This window comes from Leopardus geoffroyi, chromosome A1 (assembly GCF_018350155.1).
Source record: "Leopardus geoffroyi isolate Oge1 chromosome A1, O.geoffroyi_Oge1_pat1.0, whole genome shotgun sequence".
Lineage (NCBI taxonomy): Eukaryota > Metazoa > Chordata > Mammalia > Carnivora > Felidae > Leopardus > Leopardus geoffroyi.
In genome coordinates, this window is record NC_059326.1 from 17,688,351 (window position 1) to 17,709,364 (window position 21,014).

The 21,014-nt window shown below is 41.0% G+C and overlaps 1 protein-coding gene across 2 annotated transcripts in view; it reads right to left on the reverse strand.

The window, feature by feature from the left end:
* Nucleotides 1–13,050: 13,050 nt before the first annotated feature.
* Nucleotides 13,051–21,014, reverse strand: part of LHFPL6 (LHFPL tetraspan subfamily member 6) — a 251,259-nt gene continuing 243,295 nt past the window's right edge. For both annotated transcript variants that reach the window (XM_045474907.1, XM_045474912.1), the window contains one exon: nucleotides 13,051–14,208. In XM_045474907.1, the coding sequence (XP_045330863.1) occupies nucleotides 14,090–14,208 (119 nt within the window). In that variant the 3' untranslated portion in view covers nucleotides 13,051–14,089. The remainder of the gene's footprint in view (nucleotides 14,209–21,014) is intronic.

A 21,014-nucleotide genomic window follows, 5' to 3' on the forward strand; every position in this document is an offset into this window, starting at 1 on the left:
AATATTGCAGGTACATGCATACGTTACATGCAGTAGAGGAGCATGCTATTTATGTTATCGTCCATCATTTATCTCTTGTGGAAGTTTAGATTTTTCTAATAAAGAGACATGAGGAAGCTACCCTTGTATTAGTAAATATTACTAATATTTAGTCTATTATGAGTGTCTAGTCACATTATTATTAATAACCTAAAAAGATAATGTAGGCCTCTGCCTGAAGAAAAAGAAAATCCCCCTTTCCATTCCCTCATTTGTAACAACATTCACTTCCATTTCAAACTCAGGACACCCCATTTTCTCAATAGGATATCCCTGATAGCTGCTGGAGTCACTCATCACTCTGGTGGTGAACACTGACAGGATGGGACTCTCTACAACAGATGAAAGCAGTGAACTAGATCTATGTGTGTGACTAAGGTTAATACGGATGTCTGCCACACCCTTCATTGTGGCTGTCTCTAGTTTTTAATGTCTTAACTTATCTTTTGAAGTGCCAATTAAGGGCCCCTGGGACAGACCTCCCGAATAATAATCTTTGAGACTTAGGCCCAAGCATCTGTGTTTTCTTTTTTTTTTTTAATTTTTTTTTTTTTTTAACATTTATTTATTTATTTTTGAGACAGAGAGAGAGAGAGATCATGAACAGGGGAGGGTCAGAGAAAGAGGGAGACACAGAATCTGAAACAGGCTCCAGGCTCTGAGCTGTCAGCACAGAGCCTGACGCGGGGCTTGAACCCACGGACCGCGAGATCGTGACCTGAGCCGAAGTCGGACGCTTAACCGACTGAGCCACCCAGGCGCCCCGCATCTGTGTTTTCAATAAGCAACACAATAGGGGGAAAATTGTATGATGGGTTTAATGCCTGAGAGGTTGTTGGCAATCTTTGAATGTATAAATTATCTCTCGCATTGCCTCTAAGACATCGTAGGATGCCATCAAAGAAACCCAATCCTTGCAATACAAACAAATAGATTTCTACTCTGTGTTTACTTGAACAGAGCAGTTAAACGGATTTTGCACTTTGGAGGATTTACCCATGTGGCGTGAACTCACAGCACAATTTCCAAACTGGTTTCCTGGAAACTTCCTTTGACTGCCGTCAGAAGGCCTTCCTGCGCCTCACCTTTGACCTTGCTACGCTTTCTGCAGAAGACCCAGAGGAAAACTGATCGAGAAATCCCTCCCTTTCCAGATGTAGTATGCAATTATTTGTGTGGCTTCTTGTTCTAAATGTTTCCCTTTTCAAAGATCACGAGAAGCCATCAGACAAGGAGGATTTAGGATTTAGATTTCAAAGGACATCATATTTACACTTTCTTTCTATATATAGTTTGAGTCATTAATGTGTCATATCATTTCCCAAAGAATCTCACTGAAAATTCTACACCAATTGATATTCCCAGACTTAACTACAAACCCACGTTCTAACAGGAAGCACAATGGAAGCCTGAACTTTCTCAGATATAACACAACATTGTTGAATTCATTCAGTTGTGCAACAAATATTTACTGAACACTAACAATGAGACAAAGGCAGAGCTAAGTGATTACGAAAGACATGAACCTTGTCCCTATAACGACAACAGTCCAGTGACGAACATCAGACAATTAATTTATTACAACGTTAGTCATAGGAGGGTCTCCCAGGAGGCTCACTTCATCCGGGGAGTCGGCACTGGTTTCCTTTAAGTTGCGGCTTCCATCGCGCATGGGGTTTAGCTAGGCCGAGAGAGGTAGAGAATGCTGTTCTAGATGGTGAGGAGGAAACTACAAATGCTACAGGACAGGTGCTATCTTGGCCAGTTGAAGTGTTCCCAAAAAGGAGGACAATGTAGCCCAGCACAGTGGATCGGAAGAGTGGCCAAAATGACAAGGTACCTACAGATAGGATAAAACAAGAGGAATACGAAGCCACTGAAACAGGGAAATGATTAGGTCTGTGACTCTGATTACTTCACCAGTGTGGAAAATGGATTTACAGGAGAGCAGGTGAGGGCATGGGGAGATGAGTTAGAAGTATGCAGATAGAAGGGATGCACTGTTTGCAACCTGCTTTTTTAAAAATGCCATATATAAATACGCATTTATATTGTGCATGATATTATGTAATATATATAATATGTTATGTGTAACTACATGCAGATATGTATAAATTCTTTTTAATCTCCACCCTAGCAATCACCCTCATCAGACATCCATTCCCCAGAGGCAGCTACAACAAATGTCTTCAGATATTACCATCAAAGCTTCCCCACAGCGTCTGTTCATTGGCATAAGATTGCTAGAAGGAATATTGCATTGGTGAAAGGAGTGGCATTCGGAATTTATGAACTGACTCTGGGCAAATATACAACTTCTACCTTCTGAATCACTCCTACTGCTGCAGGTTTTTTTTTTTTTTACCTCAATACCCAGGATTCGTTGCCTCGTCTCTTTGAAGAATGAAGACGTGGACACAAAATGAGCAGCAGGCAAAAGCTTATTAGAGTATAAGATCCGAAAGAAAGAAGAGTAGGAAAGCTCTCTTTACAGAGAGGGGACACTTGAAAGTGCATGCCCTTGACTATAGGCAAGGGTCCTTGTTTTATAAGGTTCTGGTCAGCCCTTCCCCTTTCCTTCCCCCTTGTTCCTTCTCAGGTTCTACATTTATTGGCCGGACAACTCTAGGTGCTGGGATATCCATTCCTGATTGGCTCGCTTCCATTGTATGACGGGTGGTTTACGGCCATACCATTCCTTGTGGGTCATAGGTTTTATGGTTTACCTATTTTTAGCCAGGTTTTTTTTGCTGTCAAATTCCTGAGGGGAAGCTGAGGGGGAGTAGGTGGTGTCTGTGACATTCTTAAGAGGCACCTTACGTCTCAGGGGGTTTGCTGTGGTCAGCCGCCCCCAGCATTGTTCCAAAATATGTGTTTTTCCCCAGCCATGGACCTCAGCTCCTAATCTTTCCCTCTCTGCCTACTGAATCCTATCTTTTCCTATCATACTACCTCCTCAGAATCTCGCAAACCCTGCAGACATCTCTCAACTTTCTAAATAGGATCCTAGACCTTACTAACCAGACATTTGGTTCTGGGTTGCTGCATTTCTTAACAGAGGATTCTGAATTCAAAAGAAGGTGAGCTGACTCCCGCTGTTGGGGTACTGTCACATCTACTCTAGGGGACCTTCCAGGCCGGGTAGTTTTCAAAGTGCCAAAAGTACCAATAAGTGGGACAGATTGTGTGACAATTTTTGTGCTTCCTTGCAAACAAATGCTTACAATATGTGGCAGAATCTGGTGGGAGACTTGCTTTCGTTATAACATCCCATCTGGTGGCAAACTGGTGGAGGAAGATATTTATGGCTCTCACAAATCTCCAGACATCCTGAACTAGCAACAACTTGCAAAGAGAACCTGAACACAGATTTGGAAAACTTGGTTCAAGTCAGATGACATTAACTAGACTAATATAGTATCTACGGAGGTGGAGAAAGGCGGGACTTCCTCAGGGGTAGATCTGATGTGGCGGAGGGAGGTTTCTGAATTGAACAGCTTGGTTCGTAGAGGTATGATACACAGAGAGTAGGAACACCAGTGATGGCTGGTTTAGGAGGAAGATTATAAATTCTGTTTGGGCCCGTGGGTTTGCTAAATGGCGATATTGCATATGCCTTTGGGCATGAGGTCTGGGGCTGAAGACGTACCTGTGGGAGCCTTTGACAATAGATGTGATTAAAGCCACAGGAGAATATGAGATCGCCCAGGGAAAGGCAGCAGTCCCTGAAGAGCTCCAGCATTTAAAGACTGAGTACTGGAGCACGTAAATCAATAATGATTTTGGTGTTATCACCCTGGCAAATATGTGGCATTTTATATAATGTTAGAGCCGAGAGCAAATTTTCTTCTCAGCTAAGAATTGGCTTTATCTGGAAAAAACACTTGCACTGGAGTATGTGTGTCAATGGCACAATTAAGCAACAAAATTGGAACGCAGAACCACAATGCAGGAGAGAAAAAGAATTTATGTTGCTTTGTAGAGAATAGAAGAGGACGAGCAGAGAGCCCCGTGCAGGGAGCGGGCTGGCAAGGTTATTGGAACTTCACCATTGGAAGGGCGATCAGAGGAAGGTAGTCTCAGGTTTCCATTAAAGTTGATTGCGATGCTGCATTGTAAACCCTTCCTTCCTCTTCACCTGACAAAGCTTCAGAAAAACCTAAAAATCTCAAATTCTTCCTGGACTCTTCTTCTAGGACTCTTTCTTAGAAACCACAAAAGGAGCTGAATTTCAGGTCGGGGCGAAGAAATAAGGGACAAAGGCAGCCTGTGGTGTCCTTAAGGCGTAGCCTCTGAAAACATCCCCCCAGAAATGTGCATAAATGTGGGGGCTGGCTTTGAATGGTAATAGGCTGTGCAATTGAAGGGTTTGTTTCCCGTCGATTTTAAGGAATATGCATATCTGTCATCTCATCTCTGGATTATACATTTTTATTTATCTATTTATTTTGAGAGAGGAGAGAGAGAGAGAGAGAGAGAGAGAGAGAGAGAGAGAAAGCAGGGGAGGGGCGGAGAGAGAGGGAGAGAAAGAATCCCAAGGAGCCTCTGAGCTGTCAACGCGGAACCTGATGTGGGGCTTGAACTCATAAACTGTGAGATCATGACCTGAACCGAAACCAAGAGTCAGATGTTTAACCAACTAAACCACCCAGGGGCCCCTGGATTATACCTTTTTCAATGATCTCTATATTCTTTTAAAAGTATTTTTGGGGGCGCCTGCGTGGCGCAGTCGGTTAAGCGTCCGACTTCTGCCAGGTCATGATCTCGCGGTCTGTGATTTCGAGCCCCGCGTCAGGCTCTGGGCTGATGGCTCAGAGCCTGGGGCCTGTTTCCGATTCTGTGTCTCCCTCTCTCTCTGCCCCTCCCCCGTTCATGCTCTGTCTCTCTCTGTCCCAAAAAATAAATAAACGTTAAAAAAAAATTAAAAAAAAAAAGTATTTTTGAATAGGTAATGGTCGTAAGTTAGACCATACAAAAGTCACATGAAGTAAGTCCCCCCCCCCACCTTTGTCTCTCATCCAGAAGCAGCCCTTCTCATCTGTTTCTTATTTCTGTATCTTCCTAGAGATATTCTTTTTGCATAAAGAAAACACAGGGCTATTCTTTCAAAATGCTCTTAGAAAGTCTAGCCCACAGTTAAGTTCAAGTCCTGTGTGTCTCACTCTTCTTTCTTATTAGACCCTGACTATCTTTCTGTATCAGTACAGAAATGCTGCCTTTCAAATGGTTGTCTAGTTTCCTACATTCGTATGTACCGTAATTTATGTAAGGAGTTCCCCACTGGTCATCATTTGCTTCCAGACTTCTGCTATTATTGAAAATGCCTCCGTGAAAACCTTGTCCACACATCATTTTGCACATGTGCAAGCTGAACCGATTCTTCCAGCCAGCGGAATGTAAATCCCCATTATCATGACAAAGGGCAGACACAGAGGAGGCAGATGGAGGTTCGGAAGGCTCAGCTTAGAATCTCAGACAGCTGCAAGGCCAAAATCACAGCCAGCATGTTTCAGGGCAGTTGGAGGAAGGCAGAGCATTGTAGAGAATTAAAGTGATATAGACTTATGAGGAGAGATTTGTGTTTTGGAAGGAGACATTCTAGCGTATATAAGACCTCACAGGACAAAGCAATATGGGTCACATAGAAGACGAGCTAAATTAGCGAGAACCATCCCCTTAGCTTCCCTAGAAAAAGGTGATCCACGGTTCTTCAGGAGAAACAGAAGATTAAGGATAAGAAGCACTCACGTCTAGCTCTTACAGTCATGTATTGATATAGCGTTGGTGCCAAATCTTGTCAGGTGCTTTATAAAATCTGGAGTTCTTTCACTTCTCTTGAAACTGTTACAGACATACACTTGGAATGCCTGGGCTCTCCCTTACTATTAACCAAAACTCCAGGGCCCCCGACTGAAACAAAGCAAAAGCTAACGATGATAACAAAAATGAATATGTATTGACAGCTTGTCCTGGCCTGAGCCCTACAAAGAGCTCCCCATTGATTACCTAGTGTTATCTTCATCAAACTCTATGAAGATAAGGTTGCTGTTCAGATTTCTACAAATGAGGCAACTGAGGGTAAGAAACTTGCCCAAGTTTACATGAACTAACACATGATGGAATCGAGATCCAAACTCGGGCACTCTGGGTAGGGATCTCTTAAACACTGATGTACGAATGACGTTTTAGTCAAACGAGAACATCTAAGTCCATTGCTGATAACTAGCCCTAACCTGTCTATCTCTTTATGTTAGCTCTATCCTTATCCCCAAGGCTGCCTTAGAGACCTGGGTTTGTCGGTAAAGTGGCTTGGAAACTAACCACTTAATAATTTGCCTTGAGGAAATAATAATTCATTCGCGGTAAGTACAGAAAACTGGCCGTTACAAGCAGTGTCTCCTCATGAAGCTTGTTTCTTTACAACATTTTTTTATGTTTAGTTATTTTTGACAGAGAGAGAAACAGAGCATAAGGAGGAGAGGGGCAGAGAGAGAGGGAGACACAGAATCCGAAGCAGGCTCCAGGCTCTGAGCCGTCAGCACAGGGCCAGACGTGGGGCTCAAACTCATGAACCTCAAGATCATGACCTGAGTTGAAGTTGCACGCTTAACCTACTGAGCCACCCAGGAGCCCTTTAATTTTTTTTAATGTTTATTTATTTTTGAGAAGGAGAGAGAGAGAGAGCAAGCAGGGAAGGGGCAGAGAAAGAGGGAGGCACCGAATCCGAAGCAGGCTCCAGGCTCTGAGCCGTCAGCACAGAGCCTGACTGTGGGGCTCAAACCCAGGAACCGTGAGATCATGATCTGATCCGAAGTCGGAAGCTCAACCGACTGAACCACCCAAGTTTCCCAAACCTTGTTTCTTTGTGTACTACAGGTTAAACATTAATGAAAAAAAATATATTAGTAGTAGCGTTATACTCTAATATATGCTTATAAGATTCTAACATAGAGTGTTTGTTTTAAGAACTTAAAGGAATAGAAAAACTTAAGGCCCATAGGAAAAGATAAAATGGGTCAGTGGTAGATGGGCCACGGTGTATGATGTGTAGTATGTGATCAGTAAACGGTTTCAAGTAAAGAAAGAATGAAAAGAAAAAGACCAGGATATCAGAAATCATAAAAAAAAAAAAAAAAAAAAAGCATCCTGGGTGAGCCAAACAGTATCTCAGGCAGTCACACATGGAAGGCACAGCATAATCTCCAAAATAGGGCAAGCAAGTTCTTTCCCATATCCCAGGGAAACGGCAATTATGGAAGTGGCTAAGGGAAAAAATAGAGTAGGAGGCGTCTCCAGATCCAATTGCTGATGGAAGTAATTGAAGGTCAGTGTGGCCACAGATGGCCTCATAGCATGGCGTTTCTGCTTGTTCTTGTTCGTAGTAAGAAATTCTCATTTTTCGTTACTGCCTAAAATTTACGTTCAGATGTGAATACTTACTTTAACCACCACTGAAGTATATAAAACTTAGAACACAGAGCTAAAGGAGACCCAGACTCCAAGCATGTGCTCTCTTTCTACAATAGAAAGAGATTTTTCCTGCAGGGAAAAATCACTTATTTTCTCATTGACCCCCGCTGCTACGTGTTAGTGCAGTGACCCAGTTCGTGGAATCATTTTGCCTTGTTCTGGAGAGTTAGTGCAATCCTGTTCCCTCTTGAGGTGACAGGCAATTTCTTCTAGGTCCTATGAGCTTGCTGGCACCTAATGGTCTTATTTCCATTAAGGCTCTCTGGAGATACCCCCTCCATTTTGAGAGAAAGCCTGAATCAGAGAAGGGGGCATGACGGACATTTGATGTTCTGACAAATTCACTCCAGTCACCAAGGATTGCAAAAAAAAAAAAATTTTTTTCGCAAAGACGATTTTGCTAGTGGCAAACATGCTGAATCAATTCTATTTTTCATCTTCCCTTCACAGCTAAGTCTCTTTTTCTTTGTACCACTTAAGGAGGTATAATTGATACATAAAACTGCACATATTTAATGTATACAATTTGATGAGTTTGGACATATGCAGACACTTAGAGTATCATCACCACCACGAAGGCAAAAGGCATATGCATAACCTCCCAAAGTTTCCTTGTATTCCTTGTGTGTGTGTGCGTGTGCGTGTGTGTGTGTGTGTGTGTGTGTTCGCGCGCGCTTAGAACACTGAACACCAGATCTACCGTTTTAACAAATTTTCAAGTATGGTCACCTATAGGCACTATGTTGTATAGCAGATCTCCAGAGCTCATTTATCAAGCGGAGCTCTAATTTTATGCCCAATGAACAGCAACTCCCCATTTTCTCCTCCCCTTGACAGTTGGTTTTTGAAAGGCCCGCTCTATAGCTGTCTCTTCTTCTTCATCTCTTTTTTTTGATTTAATTTTTAAGGTTTTTTTTTTTTTTTTTAATTTTAGAGACAGAGAGAGAAGGCAATTGGGGGAGAGGGGCAGAGGGAGAGCTACGATCTGAAGCAGGCTCTCCGCTCAAGGTGGAGCCCCACGTGAGGCTCAGTCCCACAACCCTGAGATCATGACCTGAGCCGAAATCAAGAGCTGGATGCTCAACCGACTGAGCCATCCAGGTGTCCCTTCTCTTCATCTCTAATTCACTCTCCTACCCCTAACAATTTCAGCTCCACCCCACTCCTCCACTAAAATTGCTCTTTTCTGATGGCTTTATTGTTAACCTTCTAGTTACCCAATCAAATAAATCTAACTTGTCTCTTGCAAGACATTTACCGTAAACACTCTTGAGAACTCTTTCTTGAAATTCTCTTGTCTTCATTGGTGTCGATGACAATGTTTTTTGTTTGTTTGTTTGTTTTATTTTTAAATTTCTTTCTGTGTCTCTGATTACTCCTTGGACAGGGATCTTATCTTTTAAATGATATGTTCCCTAAAGTTTCTCTTGCATTCATTTTTTTTTTCAAGTATCACAATGTTTATTGATAGATAACAAGTATACAAAATCGGGGCATGAACATGACTTGATAAATTAAGTAGACTTAATTTCAATACTATGATAAAAGGCACCAATTCAAATTCTCACCAGGTGTTTCACACCCACAAAACCACTTCAAGGGCCTTAACGATCCTCAAAACTGATCAATTTTGTGCAAATAAACCATGTTTCTTTTAAAAAGACTTGTGCCCTTGCCCAGGCTCAAGGATATTAAAATCCAGCACGTAAAGCCCATTACTATAGGTAGAAATACAGGCAATATACTATCGTAGCAACAATAACCCATTATAGTTAAGAAAGTTTCGGTAACAACCAAATGGATAATCAAATATTGCAACAACGCAAGTGTTACTGAGCAAAGTGCATCTCCACAGTATTCGGTGTCGCTATTCAGTTTTCTAACTTCAAACAGCCTATGATAACTGGCAGCAAAGAAGGTCCTTGCTACAGACTGTCTCTGTAGCAAAACTGATGATGTAACTATCGCATGCTGCTAAATGTGTTTAAACGTGAAAGATACTCCGAAAATATTTCACGGTACACTATGGTTAAGACAATACACTACAAAAGAACCTCATGCAGAAGGAAATCCCAACTGACGTGCTTCTGCTTTAAATATCGTGAAAACATTCCTGCATCCACTTCTTATTAATGCCTGCAGAGTCACTGGTATTACCCGTATCTGCTATTTCCAGAGCCCAAATTTCTCCTGAGCCCAAGGCCTTAATTTTGAACTACCCACGAGGCATCTCCAACGGGACACCCCATGGGATGTCCTTCATTACTGTGATGCTCTTGTTTCATATCGTGTCTGTGTGCGAGACCAGGACCGGCTCTGCTCTCATCCGTGCCACTTCCTACTTCCCAGGATCTCTTGATTCTCTCCTCCTGTTCTCTCTGGTCTGTCCCGTCCGCCCCACCTCCACCCGCTTTGCCCAGCTCGGTTTTCACCTGATGGCATCAGCCTCTTTGTTCACCTCCTTTTCCTAAGCACTTAGACCATAGGAGGGGCTCAAAACTCTTTGTGGGTAAGAGGAACACGTTGTACGATTCCCCTGGCCACCTGTGCCGCCTGCTAACTCATCTCCATAGTGGGTCTAGGGATCGTTCTAAAACATGCAGGTAATCATGCCACATCCCACATCTACCATGTCAAATGCTTCTCCTGCCTCCAGGATCAGTTATAATCTCCTCAGCGTGGCTCACAAAGCCCTTCTTGCCCTTTCCACCTCATGTCTACCCTCTTCTCTCACTGTGCCCCAACGCACCCTCCCTGCAGCCCCGTGAGGCAGGGCTCTCCAAGGACTCCCCCCACCTTTTTTTTTTTTTTATCAAGGTATGATTAGCATATGATAAAGTACACACTTTAACAGCACATATGGATGGAGTTTGGAAAATGTATACATCTGTGTAACCACCACCCTAATCAACACATAGGGCATTTCCATCACCCCAGGAAGTCCCCTGTGTCATCAGTAGTTAATGCCTTCAGGTTAATCACTGCTCTGATTTCTATCACCATATATTAGCGTTGCCTGTGTGTCGGGCTTCTTTTGTTCAACATCGCATCTGAGATTCTTCTGCATCATTATGTATACCAGAAATTCCTTTTTTTTAAAATTGTGGAGTAGTATTCCACTATTTAAATATACCACGTTTTCTTTATGGATTGGCAGACATCTGAGCTGTTCCCAGTTCGGGATTATTACATACCAAACATTTTTTTACAATCTTTTTGGGGACACAGATTTTTTGGGGGGGCATAAATACATAGAGCGGAATGAGTTTGGTTAGCTTAATAAGTAACTGCCTAATGGCCTTCCAACCATACATCTCTGTGCTTTGTAATGTTGGGTGTCGTTAACATTTTGGTCATTCTAGTGTATGTTAAGTGGTGTTTCACGGTGGCTCTAAGTTGCATTTTCTTCTTCACTAATGATGTTGAGCACCTTTTCAAACGACTATTGGCATTTATATATCCTCTTTTGTGATATATCCCGCTCAATTTTTGACCTGCTTAAAAATATGCGTGGTTCATTTTTTTTTATTATTCATTTTCCAGACACACAACTTCCAGTCTCCCTTTCATTTTCTTAATGATGTCTTTTGATGAGCAGACAACTATAATTTGTCACCTTTCTTTTCCTATGCCTTTTTAATTTGTCTGTGCAGGATTCTTTGCCTGGGAGGAACTTCCTCCTTGTCGTGAGCATCATTTGACATCACAGGATATGATAATCACTGATTTTCCTCTTCCTTTTCCCCCACAAGCTTGGGGCCAACTCAAGAGTGGGAGACACGTTGCATGGAGTGCTTTACATCCAGCAGGAAACCTAGCAAGTAGCAGGTGCGCAGAAACTATTTATTACCTCAAATGCACAAGTGAATGTGTTGAAAATTGGAAGAGTTGGTTCAATTCCATCCAGTAACTTTTTTTGCATGTCATTTTCTGAAAATAAGGGAAACTCCCCACTTACCTCACAAGCCTGTACAAGCAAGGGAAGCTTCATGAGGTTGTGAAAATGGAGGGTTTTGCCCCTTAAGTGTACATCAGTGAGCAGCCTGTGAATATACACCTGTTGCAGGTTTTATTATTGTTGCTGTTATGATTATTTCATGAATCCTGATTGTTTTTGAAAAGAAGTATATGTGATCTTTTGGTAATTCTTAATAAATTTGATGCTCCTCATGAAACGCTGGGACATCTTGAACCAGAAACACATATGACTAGTTAGAACTTGAGATGTAAGGGTTTGCCTTTTGACTTCATCCTGTTGGAGTGTCAGCTTTTGACTCTAGCGAGGTCCACTGATGTCTGAAATCATACGGATCACGTAAAAATGACAATGTCATCATTAAATCTGTCCACGAAATAACCTTAATGAATTCCATAGAGAACTCCCACTTGACAATGGGAGCTAAGAGGTCATAATTCTATTCTGACAGGAAGGTGTGGTTAAGAACATTTGAAAAACACCAGCAATAATGGAAATGATGGGCTCATTGAGGAAGCAAAGTGCAATCTCCTCTCCTCAGGAAACCGCAAAGTGGAAAAGCCCCCGCTCAGTGGACAATGAGACACAATCAGAGGATATTCAGCCCATTATGAATTAAGCATTTGAGAGCAGAATGAGTTTTTCCATAGCAACAAAGCCTCAGAAAGTCCAGAATTGTATTGGCCTGATTCTTGCATTGTCCTTCCAAGGCAGCCGGAATCTGCTGGATGATTAAAAGTAACCAGAAGCAAGTGAGACATTCAGACATTCAAGTGAAATTGACAAATATGTATAGAAAGAACAGAAAATATAGTTATAGACAACGGGAATGCTCAGTTCCCCAATTCAAAAAATATACAGTTGAGACACTAATTGAAACTGAAGTTTTAAGGGTTTGAGGCAATAATTCGGTGTTGCCTAAGAAAATAATATATCCATGATCTAGGATGCAATCTTTACTCCTGAAAGTGTTGGTTCTGTTGTGGGGTGACGAAAAGGTCCATATCCTTCTCTTTAGTCAAGGCTTTATGCTGAGAGCAGACACGTGACCTAATCGTCTCAAATGGCCAAGAACGCCAAAAGGGAGTGGTGTAAAATTGTCTCCGGCACAGAGGTACCAAAGAAACAGCACCGTGTTGAATGTGGAGTAGCAGCAAGTCACAGGCTGCTTGTCATGACTCTGACGTCATCCTGGAGCCTGGTGGCCCAGACCCCCCAACCACGGCTTGGCTCTCGTTGCTCTAAACCATGGCCAAATACTGTCCATGTTCTCAAAGTCAATCCAAAAACGACTTGAAAGTCTTCTCTCGTGAGAATTTGGTCGTGATTTAAAGTGTAGTTAGGATTCTAGCTGCAAAAATTTAAGTGGAAAGCAGGAACCCTTAGTCACCTTTAATATGCTGTGTGCCTAGAACAATGCCCGGTTGGGTGATTAGTGAGAGAACGAACGGGAGGCCTTAGAAGGAAAAGGAAAATTTATGGGACTGTTGGAGTTGAAAGGCTATATTTAGAAAATTACAGAAGCAAACTCAGTAACTGCATGAACACTCCATGACTCATTTAACTATTGATCAAAGAGAATTTATTCACAGAGTTTTTCAAATACCAACAAAATAGCACTTAAAAATTTTTTTATACAAAATGAATATTGAAATAAACGTGGTACAGCACAGTACAATAATGGACAAAGGAAAACAAGATCTAATGACTGGAAAATGTCTCTCATTATGCTCATACCTTCAACTGAATTCTCTCCTACAGTGGATAGGAAGTTGCCCCTTTACTTCATAAGAATATCATCGCAGAAGCTACTCAGACAAAGAAATCTTGCATATTTTTGAATAATATTGAAATACAAAGGCTTAACTCTAAAGGTCTGTATAAACACTGAAAACAGGTTGAGGGCACAAAGAGGTTATGCAGGATATATAAAATACTGATAGAGTGGCTTATTGGTCCATTTATTAGGTTTCATGTATGCTTTATAAAGTGATAATACTGCATTTTAAGGGTGTATTAAAAAGAAAACAGAGGAGTAATGCACGACTCAACCTCCCATACAGTCTGTGCAACAATGTGTAGGTTTGGGCGTGGGTGTGTGTGTGGATGTGTATGTCTGTGTGTGCTTTCAGAAGCGCCATGACCTACAGGGAACGTCTGTGGGTTACCCTGCTTCCCAACATAATACTGTTTCTACTAGCCCTTTTGATTCTCTGAGTCCTCATCTTACCAAAAAAAAAAAAAAAAAAAAAACCCAAAACAAAAAAAAAAACCCACCCAAACTCTTGTTTGCATATATAGGTTTGTTCTGTGTGTGTATGTGATCTACATTAATGATACTCTGTGGAATAGAAACACTCAACACCCTGCAATATTTTTAGCCTTTGGTCCATTTTTCTGTGTGATTCCAGGTTCTCCGTTTCTTTTGCAAATCTTGCACCACCCTTTGACGTCACATAATGTTTATCATTCCACTGGGTTTCATTTCATAAGCACTGTACGGATGAGAACCACTATTCCACCTTTCGAAGGTAGCTGGACATTTCAGTCTCTCCGGGCCCCTTCGGCCTGTCTTCTCCTCTCTTTGCGCTTGGTGGCTCCGTCTCAGTAGGGGTACTGCTTCTGTTTCTTGCCCGAGAAGCAGGCCAGCCATGTGCACAGCAGCATGGCAGAAGCAGCACCCGCTCCCGTGCAATAGTACGCCCAGCCGATCTCACACTTACCTAGGGACACAGGAGGGGGACAGAAAGCAGGCACAGATCAGGACGGTTTTACAGGAGGCTGTGTTATTTCCCCCAGCCCCTTGGTCCCTGGTGCACTGAAGTAAAACGGAAACACCCATTAGAAACGTGGTACGCTCGCTCAAATGGAATAACAAGGGCTGAAAGGTCTCTCAAGACTCAAGAAAGCCAGAACGGTTGTGCGCGTTTCAGAAAGGCCTCAGGCTCGTGCCTCCTGCTAGCAAAGAAGCCAGAAGCCTGTTCTCTTCTGCCAATAATACCCACACTTCTGGCTGAAGGAAAGGAAGAATGACAGCAATCGGGATGGGAGAAAGTATCAGTTCTAACTGAAATCATCCAAACCCATACGTACAATGAGAAAAGTCAAAATGTGAATACAGTCCGTCTGCAGAGAGGCCGCTCTGAGGAAGGGATCCATTTGAAGGGTGGGTGATGCTGAAGTGAATACTGCTCTTTATATAGGACAGACTTGCACTCTGCCTTTTGAATTGAAGAACAAAAACTCCCGGATTCTTCTGGGGTCGATACTCATTTTGAAATCAAGATGCCATATAAATGAGAACACGACGGAAAGACTTCAAATGGGCCCTGATCTCTCAGCGTTGGATTGGTACTAACAGTACTAACAGCACACTCACAATACTAAAAGCAGAATCAGGAAAAGAAAGCGGGAGTGGCTGTCTGCATTTCAGAGAGCAGCCTTCAAAGCAAGAAAAGTTATCACGTAGAGAGAAGGCATTACATAATGATAAAGGAGCGAATTTTCCAAGAAGACATAATAATCTGTAATGCGCGTGTGCCTAGCAACAGAGCGTCAAATTACATGACACAAAAACGGACAGGTTTCAAGGAGAAATAGGTAAGCCCATTATCGTAGTTGGAGACTTCAACACCCCTGTATTGGAAAGTGACAGATCCAGCAGGCAGAAAGAATCTGAAAGGACATAGTTGATATCAATCAACTGAATGTAACTGACATCTACAGACCACTCTAACCAACAACAGCAGAATACACATTCCTTTTTTTAAAAAATTTTTTAATGTTTCTTTTTATTTTTGAGAGACAAGAGAGAGACAGCATGAGTGGGAGAGGGGCAGACAGGGAGAGAGACCCAGAATCTGAAGCAGGCTCCAGGATCTGAGCCGTCAGCCCAGAGCCCGACACGGGGCTCGAACTCACGAGCCTTGAGATCACGACCTGAGCCGAAGTCGGACGCTCAACCGACTGAGACACCCAGGTGCCCCGAATGCGCATTCTTATCAAGGTCCTATGGAAAATTCACTAAGACTCTGTGCCATACTATATTACCTTTAAACATTTAAAAGAATAGAAATTGGAGCACCTGGGTAGCTTAGTTGGTTAAGTGTCTGACTTTGGCTCTAGTCATGATCTCACAGTTTGTGAGTTCAAGCCTTGCACTGGGCTCTGCATTGCTGGTGTGGAGCCTGCTTGGGATTCTCACTCTCCTCTCTCTGCTCCTCCCCCACTTGTGCTTTCTCTCTCTCTCTCTCTCTCTCTCTCTCTCTCAAAATAAATAAACTGAAAAAAAAAAGAAAAGATACACATACATTGTCTACTCTTAGACCACAATGGAATTAAACTAGAAATCAATGACAGATCACTGTGGAGATTAAACATCACACTTCCAAATAACACAGGGCCAGAGAAAAAAATCTCAAAAGAAATTTAAAAATAGTTTGAGATAAATGAAAATGAAAACACAACTTATGAAAATTTATAGAATGCAATGAAAACAGTGCTTAGAGGGAAATGTAGAGTATCAAAAGCATATATTAGAGAAGAAGAATGATCTAAAATCAATAATAAAAGTTTCTGCCTTAGGAAACTAGAAAAAGAAGAGCAAATTAAACTCAAAGTAAGCAGAAGAAAATAAATAAAAGTTAGAGCAGAATTCATTAACATTCTATGAGACCATTATTGCCCTAACACCAAAATTGTGCAAAAATTACAAGAAACTACAAATCATTATTTCGCACGGACAGAGATACAAAATTTCTCAACAAAATATTAGCAAATCTAGTTCAGCAATGTATGAAAAGAATCATACAACAACCAAGTGTGATTTATCCCAAATATAAAAGGCTGGTTCAGCATTCAAAAGTCAATTAATATCATGTATCACATCAAAAAACTAAAAGAAAAAATCACATGAACATATCAGTAGGTGCAAAAAAAAAAATTTAACAAAAATACAACATCCAGTCATGATTAAAAAAAAAATTCTCAATATACTAGGAATACAGGGAAACTTTCTCAACTTGTCAAAGAACATCTAAAACATTTATTGCTAATATCATACTTAATGGTGAGAAACATATAGCTTTCTATTTTTAGATTAATTTTCATTAGGCTTGTAAGAAATTCAGAATTTCAAGTGATTGCCATTTCAGTGATCTTGATGAAACTGCTTAGATATGATTATCGTTAAACTTCAGTAACAAAGTCCAATAATTTATGAATACCTTCAGGGTAAAAGAGATGTCAGAGGAAGGCTGCTCCAACGTACTGTTTTGTGCCTTTCCCACAAGGCAAGGATGTCCCTTCTCACCACTCCTTTTCAACATTTCACTAAAGGATCTAGCTAATGCAATAAGGCAGGAAAAGGAAATAAACGGTATACAGATTGGGAAGGAAGAAACAAAAAACTGTCTTTGTAGACGGCACGATTGTCTCTATAGCAAATGTGAAAGAATCCACAAAAAATCAACCAACCAACCAACCAACCAAACAAACAAACAAAAAACCACTCCTGGAACTAATAACGGATTATATCAACGTTGCAGGATACAAGGGTTATATGTAAAAGTCAATCACTTCCCATACACCAGCAATGAATAAGTAAAATTTGGAATTTAAAAGATAACACCATTTACATTAGCACGCCCAAAGTAAAATAATTAGGTATAAATCTAATAAAGTATGTACACAATCTATATGAGGAAATCTACAAAATTGATTTGATGAACAAAACCAAAGAACTAAGTAAATGGAGAAACGTTCCATGTCCATGAACAGGAAGACTTGACAGTAACAAGATGTCAGTCCTGCCAATTTGGTCTGCAGATTCAATGCAACCCTATTAAAAAATCTCAGAAAGTTATTTTGGGGATATTGACAAACGTATTCTAAAGTTTATATGGAAAGGCAAAAGACTCAGAATAGCCAACATAATATTGAACAAATTTCAAACACGTTCGACACAGTTAGAGGACTGGCGCTACTCAACTTTAAGACTTACCATAAATCTCCAGTAATCAAAACAGTGTGGTATTGGTGAAAGAACAGACAAATAGAGCAATGGAACAGAGTAGACAGGTCAGAAATAGACTCACATAGATATAATTAACTGACATTTAACAAAGAAGCAGAGGCAATAAAATGAAGCAAAGAGCGTCTTTTCGATAAATGGTGCTGGAATATCTGGACATTCACGTAAAAAAAAAAAAAAAAAAAAAAAAAAAGACATGGACCCTACAGCCTTCACAAAAATTAACTAAAACTAGATAACAGACCTAAATGTAACACACAGAACTACAAAACTCCTGGAGCACCTGGGTGGCTCAGTTGGTTAATAAGCACCCGACTCTTGATTTTGGCTCTCAGGTCACGATCTCACCGTTCCTGAGACCAAGCCCTTCATCGGGCTCTGCGCTGACATCACAGAGCCTGCTTGGGACTCTCTCCCTCTCTCCCTCTGCCCCTCTCTCCCCCTCAAATAAGTAAATAAACTTTAAAAAGCATCAAGCAGCAAGATATCACCTCATACTTACAAGACTAGCCAAAATCTGGAACACTGACACCACCAAAGGCTAGTGAGGATGTGGAACAAGAACTCTCACACATTGGTGTGGGAACACAAAATGGTACAGCCACTTTAGAACACTTAAGAAGACAGTTCGGTGACTTCTTATTAAACGATAAAACTAAACATACTCTCACCGTACAATTCAGCAATCACACTACTTACTATTTACCCAAAGGAACCAAAAATTTATGTCCACTCAAAAATCTGCACATGGATGTTTTTAGCACCTTTATCCATACATGCCAAAACTTTAAAGCAACCAATATGCCCTTCAGAACCAGGACTCAAACTTGGCTTTCATGTTCTAAGAATAAGAAGCCATTCACCCAAAATATCCTATTTGAATTAATAAAACAGGTTTCTGTATTCATTAATCCTCTCTTCCCCCATATTTTGTTTTACAGCATTCAAGTTATTCCTTTTGTCTGGACAGTATGGAAGGCTTCTGTATCTTTCATTGAACAATTGTCTTTTTCTGCTCTACTTTTAATCTTTCTTTTAGCCAGTTTTATGATCTTATCTTCTCCCTTTTCTTTTGTTATCATTTGAATATTACATTAGATACAAACACATACACTGAGATACTTAAATTTCAGTCATTGAACACATAAACCATAGATTGAAAATCATATCCTTTTTTTACAAGTGAGTCATTTTTATCTTGTTCATTAATAACTTTTCTATTGAAAAATTCAAAGACTGTTAAGTGTAGCATGCAATCTGACTTCATATCGTCATTGAAGTTTACTAGAGGGATAGTTAGCATGTACCCCATTTATGGATAAGAAGCTGAGGTCAGGTGGGGCGCCTGAGTACCTCAGTGGGTTAAGCGTATGGCTTCAACTCAAGTCATGATCTCACGGTTCGTGAGTTCGAGCCCTGCGTCAGGCTCCATGCTGACAGTTCAGAGTCTGGAGCTTGCTTAGGATTCTGTGTCTCCCTCTGTCTCTGCCCCTCCAATGCTCACACTCTGTCTCACTCTCTCAAAAATAAATAAACATTAAGAAAAAAATTTAAAAAATAAGACGCTGAGGTCAATCAAAGCTAAGTGAGTCATTGGCTTGTGGTCACCACAAGGCAATAGTAGCAAGATTAAATTGAGGGCCTCCACATCTCAAGCATATACCACCTACGTACACAGACGATAGGCTATGTTCAGTCTTCAATCTATGTGTCATCCTTGATTTCTCTCCCTTTTTATATATCTAATAAAAGTAACAAGTTAAAAATAGTGAACATGTATTACATGCATGATTACTACTTGCTCCAAATTATTAGAAGAGCTTTACGTGGAGTACATATTAATGCATTTAATCCTCATAAGAACATGATGTGATAGGTACATTCAGATGGGAAAAGTAAAGTCAAGAAAAATGCACTAACCTGCCCGAAGACTCGCCGTTAATGAGGCAAGTCCTTTGCCTCTCTCCAAAATTTATCCTCTGTATTACCACTCAAATGCCTGCAGCATCCCCACACCGTCCTACCTGCCATCATTGCTTTCCTGTCTCCCTGCTTCTGCTTACAGTATCACCAACAGCAAAGCAGGCAACTATCTTTTTAAAAATGAATCGTGTTAAGACACTGACTTACTTGAAATTTTCTAAAGGATTGTCAAGCATCTAGTCTCCTTCCAATGGCCCGTGAGACCTTGCATGAGCTGGTATCTGCCTACTTCTCAAAACTCATGACCAACTTCCCTCTGTCTTCCTTCTGGACACACTGGCTGCCTTCTCTGGACCTCATCAGGCTTGTTGCTGGCTTGGTGCTTCACGTTCATTATTCCTTCTACCCAGAAAGTTCTACTTCAGATGATTAGAGAGCTGGCTCCTTCTGAAATGGCATCTCTGTAAAGATATGTCCCACCCCCCACCTGCTTCATCAAAGTCTCTGTTCCTTTACCTCACTTTATTTCCTCTGTAGCACTTACTATGGTTTGTAAATACCATGCGTGTGTGTGCATGTGCATGTGTATGCGTGTGTGTGTGAGAGAGAGAGAGAGAGAGAGAGAGAGAGAGAGAGACAGAGAGAGTTTAACTTCAGTCTCTTCCACTAGAATAAGAGTTTCAGTTATGGGAGACTTCTGTATATTTTCTTCTCTACTCTACCCCCAAAACAGTGCCTGGCTCGTAATAGTCACTCGCTAAGTAAATGTTGAATGAAAGGCAAGGTAAAAGAAAAACAAAGAAAGGAAGCAAAGTAGGCAAACAGCTTAGTCCCCGAAAAACAGAGTAAATCTGGGATTTTATTACAAGAATAACTCTAGTCCTGCTTTGGCACGGAACTTTTGGAGAGACGTTCCCAAACCAACTTTATAGCGTTTATAGCCTCATACAGAGTGTGTTAAACTTAACAGGATAATAGATCCTGAAACATCACATCTCTACCTCGGGGTAGGTCTCACTGGCACAATGAGCTCCGTTAATAATGATATGTAGGATAAGTATTTTTCAAGGGTAGCAGAGTCCCCTTCATGGGCCAAATTTTCTGATAACCATCCATGAATGTGGCTGGGGAATAATCTCCATTTGTAAATCTTGGGAATAATCTTCATTTTGAATTATTCTTCACCTGGATTAAATAAATCTAGGAGGGAGAATTAATAGGTAGCTAAGAGATGGCAAGTGCTTTAGAACCTTTCAAGAAGTCAGCAAAATTTGTGGGCAATCCATTCAGTCTCGGGCTCATAACATGGAACATAATCCATTGTTCATTAATAAATAGGTATTGACCTACACACGGTTCCATGACCTAACATGAAGAGCAGAGTACATGATTCTTTATTAATTATTGGACACTCATTCAAGAGAAAGTAACCGGTGAGGGCAATTCTTTGAAAATAGTCCATGTGACAGTAGTCATGTGTATTAAATAAAGATGAAAAAGAAGCCTAAAGGATTGACTACTGAGGATCCAGGAGAGAGAGAGTATATTTTTTTTTTTCTCCAGGGAAGTTAATAG